General features: G+C 35.6%; 1 protein-coding gene across 1 annotated transcript; it reads right to left on the bottom strand.

Moving 5' to 3' along the window:
- Positions 1-4030: 4030 nt before the first annotated feature.
- LOC143576360 (serine/threonine-protein kinase-like protein CCR2) lies at positions 4031-7425 on the bottom strand. Its single transcript, XM_077060490.1, has 7 exons — positions 7365-7425; positions 6793-7286; positions 6409-6572; positions 6149-6204; positions 5931-6060; positions 4280-4425; positions 4031-4172 (listed from the first exon to the last, which is right to left on the bottom strand). Exons 2-7 carry the CDS (start codon positions 6956-6958, stop codon positions 4031-4033), a joined length of 804 nt encoding a protein of 267 aa, XP_076916605.1. The 5' UTR covers positions 6959-7286; positions 7365-7425.
- Positions 7426-11602: the final 4177 nt, after the last annotated feature.

Raw genomic sequence — 11602 nt, 5'->3', positions numbered from 1 at the left:
ACTTTTATCAAATTTGAAATATTTGTGGCAACGTTAACTTTTCCTTCAATTGTGATCAAAACGTTATATGGGAAGCATGTCATGCAAAACTATGCTCAAATTAAGCAAAATATTCACAAAATTGAATGAGTTAACACTTAACATGTTATTTTTACGTTGTCATTATGACAAAGTTAAGAAGCTCCCTGAAACTTATCAAAACATAGTTCTTGAAAAACATCTGCCGTTACAATTTAATGTTTTCTTTTCCTTTGATGGATGATAAATTGATAAATATATACCAATAAATGTAACGCTCATTATGTATTTAGGATAAGTGATTAGAACTACTATCATATGAGAAGTCTTATTTCCTAAATTTTTCATAACCCAATTTTTTTCAGTTATACGTATATGACACTAAGAATGAATTTTTCAATAGAAGTGTATCTCGGGTATGTTTTTGCACGTGTATTTTTTTATTAAGTTCATTAAAAAAATCATTTTGAGATATAAATAAAATCAGTTTATGTACACATGGTACATATACAAGCATAGATGTAATACATGTTTTCATATACGTTTCGTAATTATTTTCTTTACTTGTAATTCTATAACTTGAATCATCCCGTGTGTGACACGGACTTTAAAACTAGTAATAATAATAATAAACCTCATGAGCAACTCGGCCCATTTTACTTAATATACACATACATATAACATAAAAAACATGCACAGCATAACCCAAAAAAAAAACATATATACATACATACATGTATAACATTTTCAAAGGAACTGTTCATACTTGCCATCAAGTTTATCATGGTAGGCACATGTAACTTCAATCATTATATACATTTCGGCTAATAGTTGTCTAGATAAATATATTATTATTTTGAAAATAACATACGTGTCCAAGAATATGAAGTTAGCCGTATGGTACTAATAAAAACTCAAGAGCCACACATAAAAGAAAAGAAAATGAAAGAAATCGAAGAAGAAAACAAAAGCAAATTATAAGAAAAGAACAAAGAATTACTTGTATGACACCATGTGTATATGGCATCTTTCGTTGTTTCTATCCATCCCATATCTATATTTTCTAAAACAAATCGTCTTTCAATTATTTCACTTTAAATATAATTTTCAAAAAAAAAATATATTTATTGAAAAACGGATATATCTATAAGGGCTAGTGAACATAAAATTTGAAATTTTCATGTGCTGTGTAAGTTGAAAATTCACGTGATACATCTTGATAAATAAGACCATAGCATAATTAAAAACAAGAAGTGTAATTTCGAAGCATCACAGACATTAAACAATGAAGTAACATAACTAGATCAACTGGGAAAAATAAGAAGACATCATAAAATAACAAAACAACGAGACGTTAAAAATATATAAACAAGGCCCTTAAAACAGGAAGAAGTAACATTAAAAAGAGTATATAATCTTAGTTAAACAGAAAGCAGTATTCGTCACAAAATACGACAATTACAACATATACAAATAATGAAAATGTATGTTTATTTGTTTGTTATTTTCTTTAAAGATGGTATGATTGATGAATCACCCTTCTAGAAAATACTTATGATTGATTTAATATAAAAACAATTAAGTATTGTAATTCTCTTGGTAACGCTTATGTCATTTTCCCATGTTAATGATTCGTAAATTCTTGACAACGACTTCTACTTTGTAAAATGGAATCAGTTTAGAGTTCGGGTTATACAGTTGATTCGATCCAGAGTTCATACGCATCAGTTCAATATTTTATGATTTAAAAATCGGTTTTGTCTGTTCAACCAACTGCTTATGACTTGGAAACGTAAGCCAAAGTGAACATGGTAACTTCTAGGGATGGGTTCGGTATTTTACGTATTGGTATGCTGAAACAAGTGAAAGTATAAAGTGAATATCATACAAAAATTAGTTGGTTCAATTCCAGACGATACTGGTACCATTAAAAATACCAAAATCAAATAATATTAATAGTGAAAACATGAAAAACAAATACCAATATCGATAACAAAACTCGAAATATATAATATCTAAAAAACCATCTTAATCAAAACAAAATAAAAATGAGCAACAAGCTTCATTACTGTCGCTTTTTTAAATTACGAAACCAATTTAACTCACAACTCAAGTTAAAAACAAGTTAAATTAAACCATTAACATTCCCAACTAAAAATGATTTTAAATACATGTGGTATCTTCATCTTTTGGGCATATCCTGGCCAAGCTAAATGATATTGGGCCGGCCTTGTCCAACCCATACCAATATATTGTGTCATATCAAAAGAAAAAAATATATACTATATACCAATTTGAGCTCAATCAACCGACACCAATTAGAGGTGTACAAATCGGGTTTTTCAAATACCAGGGTTCGGGTATGAATCGAGTTCGGGTATGACCAGGTATTGAAAAATCGGGTGTTGGTAAAATTCGGGTCGGGTTTGGGTCCGGGTATTGCCTCTAAATACCATACCCTATGCATCGGGTTCGGGTCGGGTATAAGAACCGGTATTCTAAAACTGGGTATTTGAATACCCTATTTTGGAGTATCGAAAAAACCCTATTTGTTGATTTTTCGGGCTTATTTCCGGGTATTTTTCGGATATAGATTGGATTTTTTAAAAGTTTGCACTTTTTAGGGGTATTTTTCGGGTAGTTTTAAGGTATTTTTCGGGTATACATCGGGTATTTGAAATACCCGGTTTCGGGTAGTTTTAAGGTTTTTTTCCTAAAGTTTAACAATCAAGAAAGCACGAGGCGAACATTTTTTATATCCATTTAGATATATTACGACTTTATTTATTATAGGGTTTTCGGTTGTTATAGCGAGTGTCGTTGTCGTACAAATACCGTAACTGAAGAAACAGTAACCGGACCCCGGGCAGATTACGATTAACCTGGGGGTTAGATAGATGTTTCCCACGAGGGGTTAAACCCGGTAAAGATGGTTCTTCTGATAACCTGCAAAACAGACACCGTGAGCTTGTCACTGAGAAGGGGGGGTTCCTCCTTGTGACCACCCTCCGGCGTGAGAATCAGACTAGATTGCTCTTTAAATATAAATGTATATTAAGAGATTGCTAGAGCATATATCAGGTATAATACGATAAGATATGTTGGTAATGTGTTAAGATAAGATGATCATACCCTTTGTGGTATTTATAGCCGAAGGTAGGTTTCCAAGGAGGTGTGGCCGGCTGCAACAGTATTCCTGTTCCACCAACAGTGGCCTACGCACGTGCCCTGCTGGTAGTTGGTGGGTAGGCAGCGGCTGATAGTGACCAGGCCTGCTGTGTACTATTCCTTTTCCACCAACTGCCGGCTATGCACGTGGTATGGCAGTAGTTGGTGAGTAGGCAGCGGCTAATAGTGACATACAGTACAGGAGCATGCTGCTCGCCATACTGTTGTCAATAAGCTGTCGTATCTTTAGTCAGATCTTTTGCCCATACCTCGTCAGGTACAGTACAGAAGATCTTCCCGTATCGTACGGACTGGCTTATTTGGGCGGGAGTATTCCCCCTCCCGCCCTTGTGCGGGATTGTTCCCGGCTTTGCTCATTCCTTCAGGTGACACTGAGTGATTGAGAGCTAAGTGCCTTGTGCGTGTAGCCTTGCTGCGCGGGTGGCCTTCCCTGATGGCTTGTATCCGAAGCTGCGGGAACAGGCGGAGTCCTTCACCATTGGGAGGCATTTCCTGCGGGAACAGCTTGCGTACTGCGCGTAAGGACGTCACGTCTCTGAGCATGGTGGGTCCTACGGATCCAGTTGGTTTCTGCGCAGACGTCCCTCTTCAAGGTGAGTCTTGCGGGTCCAACTGGGCTCTGCTGGGACCTACCTCTTCAGTAACTAACCGAATTGATACCGACTAAATTCATGCCGCATCTCCACTACATCGTATGAGTTGAATTGAATACCACTAGTTTATATTAAGATGATATGAAAGTTTGGAAGGGGATTAACGTAATTTAAAAGGAATATAGATGAAATTATGCTTAAACACATCTTAATAAACTTTTAGATATCGTTCAATGTTTCTCTACGAATGATAGAGAAACCAACTTAACAACGTTATTCCCTTTGCATTCTCTCAATAGCTCAAAACGCCATATTTGAGCCATGTAGCACTTAACGATGTTATTATTGATCGCCGCGTACAATTGCCAACACCTACAAAAAGTTTATATCTTTAGATTGTTAATTATATATAACATAACATAAATAATAAACAAAATGAATCAGGTTGCATTTAAGATTGCATGGTTACAATAACAAACATACCAACCTTACTGATTTTAAGAGAGGGGTTCTTTAGACATGCCAATGCGGCTCGAGCCATATGAGCCACTTGAGGATCACTCGGCTCGGTTAACCTTGGATCCAACAACGGGCTTATTAAATTCTTCTCCAGAAGTGGTAATGCCTGATTGTAAGTGGTTTTCAGTTAGGTTAGATATGGAATACTTCATGTCCAAAAATTTAATTTTTATATCAATAATTAGAGTCTTAGATACGATTATCTAATCTAAAAGATTAATACCATAAAGACTACTTCATTTCTTTTATTTCTTTTTCACAAAAAAGTCCTAAATCTAAGTTTATTAGCATATTAAAGTCTCTCAACTTCTTAAAATTAGAAGTAAATGTCCTTAAACTTGTCTACATATCTAACTATCTATATAATTGCCTACCATGAAATCCTACGTGTCACTCTCAGGTTGTTCCCCCAATTCTCTAGAGCCACCAGATTGCTTGATTTCTAAATAAAGGCTTCTCATGCATTTGACCCATATTTGCGGGCATGGATCTCACCAAACCCGGATAGTCTTTAAATGAGTTATAACATCTCAAACAATAATTTCTGCGGGTCATTGGTCTAACCAAACCCGGATAACCTTTAAACGGGTTATAACATCTCATTTATTTATGAAATAACACCTTAATCATCAAAGAATAATTTTCACGGGTTAGGGGTCTTACCAAACCCTAATAGCCCTCAAATGGGTTATAAGATCCCATTTATTGGTAACACTTTGATCATTAAACCCTAACTTAATTTTTTCCTTTACATGTTCTCTATTGTTAGGTTATCATCTCCATCGCTGGTTAACTTTTGATATTACCCACCATTGCCAACTACATCAACGCCCCCTTTTTCATTAGACAAATATTTGTGTTCATGTTTGTTCATTTAAAAAAATCAACATGCTCGTGTTAGTTTATTTTTATTCGTTAAAAATACAAAAAACCTACACATCTCAATTGAAGAACCTAAACGCTAAAAAATATAATAACAAACTAATATATATATTTATTAAATTAAAACAAAACTACGTTAAATAATAAAATAAATCATCATAAAATAGCTGAACAATTAAAAACAAAAACTGAATAAACTCCCGTAATACGGGAGAATCAAACTAGTTGTTTATAAATTGATCAAAACCTGATAAAGTGACTATCAACACCTCAAAATAAATATATTTAATTTTATTTTCACCGATTTAATAGTTAGCCACTCGTTATTTTAAATTTTTTGGAAGTACATGCATTTTTAACAAGTTTGTTGTCTTTGATATACAAAAACTATTTTAGTGATTTTCTTTTTTCCTATTTTTAACTAGTTGAGAGTTGAGAGATTTAATATACCATAATTTGGTCTTAGTAACTTTTTCGTGAGAAGTAAGAAAACTTATTAGTTTTTCATGTTATTAACCCTTATTATTATTTGAAAAACAATATTACTTTAAAGAAACTGATTTACCAAGTATAGTTACAGCCATCTTTACCCGTTTGGCTCGTTAACTTGAGGTTATTTTCTGTGTTATTGACCCTCTCGATGTGATATATAAATATAAACCGATTCGACACATTCATTTGCTAACGGGCCAAAATTACCACCTTTAACCATAGAGACGGGGACCATACCCAGTCAACGAGGCATTGACCATCTTTTTCAAACAATCGCCTACTCTGTCCCGATATGAGCTCTAACAAGAGGATCCCGTAATCTTTTATATCCGCTTGAACATGTATATTTATGTCAACGTCCGTGCTTCTTGATTCACCAAAAACACGAATGCCGTTAGTTATTCTTCAAAACGGTACATTATAATTATATGAGAATTTGCTAAAACCGATCTTACTTCATAGGATCATCATCAAGCTTCAACTGCTTTATTGTTGTTTCATAGATACAAAGCTTTCAAAACACCATTAAAGATATAAGGTTTAGTATACCAATCCCATTGTAATAAAAGATGAGGCAATAGACGTGTATAGTCGGGTTGTGTGTTTAAATTTCTTAAATGCCATATTAGCACACTAACTACTCATTTAAAAACCTAAATAAATTTGTACAGAAAATGATTTAGGAGCAAAACACAGAAACATAAGTTGGTGTTACCATGGCACAAGAGCTGCCACCAAGTCCAACATTAGACGAACAAATGGACAGATTTACAATCGCGCCATCCACAAACTCCTCGTGAAGGTACTGAATGCCCGCACCTATCTCTAGAGCGATAGCCCACCGATTTTCCCACAAAAGATTTGTTGCTGCCTTATCACCTGCAAAGTTTACCCTCCATATATATTTAGTAACTGGTTCACGGGTTAACTTATATATAAATAGATCAATTTGGTTTATATGTTAATTCTATCGGGTTAAACAGGTAAGTAAAACTAAAAGAATTTGGGGGCTGACTGGAGCTTTTAGTAATCCGATCTCGAGCACCTTGGCTCGTCTAGAGTAACGGTGGCCGGCATGCAACCAAAGTAAGAGACTTACACAACAAGCAAGCTTCAAGTGAACCTTGGGGACAATCACAAAGCAAGTAGAGCGAATCAGCAGCGCAACAATAACCAACTAAACTCACTACATTTCTATGGCGAGCACGCGATGCAATCTTGAGTAGGAGAACCGCGCGATCATCTGCAGGGAAACACATGACCATAACACGGGATTCACCAAAAATGGCATCATATACTATCCTATGATCATCCTTAACAATGGCATTGTTGAATCCATTTGTTATTTCTTCAATTTCACCAAAACTGAAAGCTCTCTCGACTCCTGTCGTCCTCCATGATGAACATGGTTCTTCCACAAAGTCATCCGCGGTCAAAGCATGGTCGTCGATTTTTCTACACACAATTTGCCATTCTTCACATTCTGGGCCGGTGATCTTTGATGGGAGTAACGTTGCTACGCCTTTTGTCTTTAACAAAGCGACGTGACAGTTGACATGCTTGTGTATGAATTCCTTGTCTTTCTTGAAGAAGCTGAGAATTCAAGAACAAATTAAATCTCTATCAAAACAAAATACTAAATGGAAATCAAGAAAATGAGGTGTCAAGTACCCGTCTAACACAATCCATCAAGGATCGAGCTTTTGTGCTTCGTCGATAGCTATGTTCTTGGATTCTAACCCTGCGGTTAGTCTTATATCTAACTTCACCTGCACGGAGAGGAGATTGCTTCCCATTTGGATGGATATATATATATATTCGTTTGAAAGTAAAGGTGCAAATTTTGATATGTTTACTCACGGAAATTGACTTGTGATGCAAGTATAAGTATAAATTTTTGTCCCTTCAGTTATAAATGGATTAATTTGGGTACTGTTTTACATCAAACGGGCTAAATTATCAAAATTATTAAAATAATAATAATAATTAGCACATTAGTTATTTAGATTTTCTTATTGTGTGTAAACCCGCCCATACTAAAACGGGCCGGCCCAAACTCTAAACAAACATCAAGCAACAAACTATCCATCCAGACACCATTGTCATACGACCCGTATGGCATGGAGACAATGACCATATATTGTATGACATGGAGAAAAACGCTCCTATGGGTCGGGTCGTATGAGAGGCCAATCATATAGCCCGAATGACTTTTTGACTGATGTGACACTTAACAAAGTCATAATGCATATATGACCATTTTATGTTTATCATACGACCAATATAAACTATTCAGCTTATATGATATGACAAGAGACATGGTAAACAATGTATAAAGTGGTGTTTATATAGCATGACCCAAAAACGCCTCGCCTCATTTTAACCCCTCATGTTTTTACCCATCACGCAAGAGACCGACCCATGCATGTTCCCACCTCTACTCAAAAGTCAAATCTAGTTAAATCCTACTAGAGAGAAAAGACACAAACCTCTCTCTTCTTGCATTGGTGGTAGTGGCTCTAGAAACTTTTGGTACTCTCTCTTCTTTCTCTCTATCTCCCTCTGGAGTTCTGATGGTGTCATTTCAATGCCGTTTGAGAACTCGAGTTTTATATCTGATTTATAGTTCACAGATGCGTTGTGAGTACCTTTATTAACAAGTTACACAAAAATGTTGCCAACAAATAACCTTTCATTGATCCTCATGTTCCATACAGCTTTGTTAAGTAAACTACATTGATCCACAAAATACATTTCTAGATAAAAAATGCGAATATAGATAGGTTTGGAAGTTACGTGTTTCAATCATGATTAGTCATAATTACACCCTTTGACTGTTTAAAATGTCAAAATAGTAAGTATTAAACCAAAAGCCATTCATAATTTGGCTCGCAGGGTGGGGACCACCTAGGGTCTAGAGTATTCTTGGAAAGGATCTAATGTTTTAGGTAAATTCCCGCTAGTATGAAAAGATTGAACAGGGGTCAGGCTAAGTGTACCTCTGGTTGCTTGTCATACCTTCTTTGGAAAAACCAAATTTCATATTAACCCTTGAAATCATATAATTACCAAATTAGCACAAAAGTAAGTATTTAATATTATTTTTTTTACAAGTTGCGTTTTCTCTTTATGATTTCGAGTTTAGGGTTTAGGGTTTTGGGTTTCGGTTTTAGGGTTTAGGGTTCGGGTTTAGAGTTTAGGGTTCGGTTTCGGGTTTCGCGTTTAGGATTTCGGTTTTAGGGTTTAGGGTTCGGGTTTAGGGTTCGGTTTCGGGTTTAGGGTTTAGGGTTTAGGTTTTAGGGTTTAGGGTTTCGGGTTTAGGGTTTTGGGTTTAGGGTTTAGGGTATCGGGTTTAGGGTTTTGGGTTTTTGGTTTATTTTGTAAAAGATAAAGTGGTAAAATAAGGATAGTATAAATATATATACTATTAAAATTAAAAAAAGATATTATAAATATTTATAATATTAATATTAAAAAAATAAATTAATAGTAATACTCGATAGTTTTTAATTTGATATATGTAGTGGAGATATCAAATGAAAGTAGGGCTGTGCAACGGTTCAGAACCGCGAGAACTGAACCGGAACCGAAAATGAGTGAAAAATAGAAGCGGAACCGGAACCTATTATAGTAAACCGGTTCGGTTCCAGAACCGCTAAAGCTGGTTCTCGCTAATCGGTTCTGGCTAGAACCGGTTCGATAATTTATTTATCTAATGAGTTATGCAAACTTTAAAACAAGTTTATACAATTGTATGTATTCTTTCACGGTAAAACTAATTTAGATTACAACATGAACATCCGTTATATTTTTTATTAAAACTAAGTGTTGAAGTTAAATAAATCATTAGCAACGATATATTAATGGAAGATCATATCATTTTATTTTAAATTACCTTGATAGCTTAAATCATAATTGATCATGGTTGCTAGTTCTTGAACGTAAAAAAAGAAGATTTGAATTAAAAAATGATTGAATGGATGGCGGTTAATAAGTTACTCTATATAAATTGGGGATTGGTAAATTTATTTAAAACGTTTTGAATATTCCGGTTCTTCGGTTCCAAGTCTAGAACCGTCGGTTTTACCCGGAACCGAACCGGGAACCGTTTAATGCAAATTCTGAGAATCGAGAACCGAACCGGTGCACACATTATTAGTTCTGAGACACCGGTTCGGTCGGAGTTCCTCGGTTCTGACGGTTCCGAACAGTTTTTTGCTCACCCCTAAATGAAAGTAATGTTGTAGGGACTAATATGTATATAAATAATGTTAAGAGCTAATTGTAATTTATATAATAAGTTCAGGGGAGAGTATATTTAGTAAAAATGGAGTAAGGGGGTATGTTTAGCAGCACCCATAGAATAGCTTACACATGCCGGAGCTCCCAAATCCAAGGTGAAAAGGTAAGCAAGAAGGATTGGGTTTCCTTCCGATCTCCTCGGGCAACACTCCGAGAACGACGATTGTATATTTCGGGCCAACGATATACTTAATGGCCCACTCTAAAGCATCCATGTTTCCTTTCTCCCTATTTCCATTCATCACAACTATTACACTTTCTCCCACTGGAGATGAAATCGAACTTGTTGATTGTGAACCCATTTTTTTTTAAATTGTGGGTGATGTCAAGTGATGGAATTTTGAATGTTTGGAAATATTAATGAATCTGTGTTGTGGGAGGTGAGCTTAATATTATTGTAAATGTTGGTTGGTTGGTTGGCTTGGGTAGAATCGACATGAACGTTTGTAGCAAGGTTTTCTCTTGTTGGTTTGAGTTATATATATATACTTTTTCCTATTACAGATGCATGACCTCATTGTAGTTTTGTTTGTAATAGGTTCTAGATTCTTCGAATTTTGGTAACCTATGTAAACCTTAAAACAGTGACTGGCTATTGGCGAATGTTTTTGTAGATTGATTTCCATTTCTAAATTATACCAAGAATCAACATAAGCCTATAGCTGTAAGTGTAACTTACAAGTCAGTGAATCTTGTATTCTAGTTAGATATCCAAATCTAAATAAACAAGAGGAAAAAAAGAAACTCATTAGAAAAAATATTTATCTTTTTTTTTATAGTAATAGCTTAATATATTTTTTTTATCTTTTTTTATAGTAATAGCTTAAAAAATATTTATCTTTTTTTATAGTAATAGCTTAAAACTAAGAACGGGAATAACCTCAAGTGAGTAGCGAGAGGCCCAGGAGTACAAACTAACAAAAAAAGACAACTTACGAAAACATATACAAGACTACTGAAGAAACACTAGAGGACTCCGGCAGATTAAGGATAATCTGGGGGTTAAGTAGATGTTTCCCACGAGGGTTAGGTCCGGCAAAGATGGTTATTCTTCTCAGCCTGCAAAACAGACACCGTAAGCTCGTCACTGAGAAGGGGGGGTTCCTCCTTGTGACCACCCTCCGGCGTGAGAATCAGACTAGATTGCTCTGAATATAAGTGTATATTGAGAGAAATAGCTAGAGAGAAGATAAGATAATGATACCGTTCCAAGGTGTTGGAGTATTTATAGCCGAAGGTAGGTTTCCAAGCAGGTACGGCCAGCTGTATATAATATTCCTTTTCTACCAACCACGGGCTACGTTCGTGCCACGATGGGAGTTGGTGGGTAGGCAGCGGCTGATAGTGACATTTTGTACTGGAGCATGCTCCTCCTCGTACTATTGTCGGTGAGCTGTCACCCTGTGATTGGTTCATGGGCTGCTTTTGTCAGATCTTGTCTATTTGTCCATACCTTGGTAGGTATAGTACAAAAGATCTTCTAGAAGCGTACGGACTGGCTCTTTTGGGCGGGAATATTCCCGCCCTGCTCATTCCTTCAGGTGACATTGCGGAAGTATAAGAGTTAGTGCCTTATGCGTGTAGCCTTACTGTTAGTGCGGGTAGCC

This window comes from Bidens hawaiensis, unplaced genomic scaffold (genome assembly GCF_021521415.1).
Source record: "Bidens hawaiensis isolate Kalapana, Puna unplaced genomic scaffold, B.hawaiensis_p1.1 tig00000142_1, whole genome shotgun sequence".
Classification (NCBI taxonomy): Eukaryota; Viridiplantae; Streptophyta; class Magnoliopsida; order Asterales; family Asteraceae; genus Bidens; species Bidens hawaiensis.
Note: the sequence above shows the minus strand (reverse complement) of the source record. Positions and strands in the feature narration are given on the sequence as shown.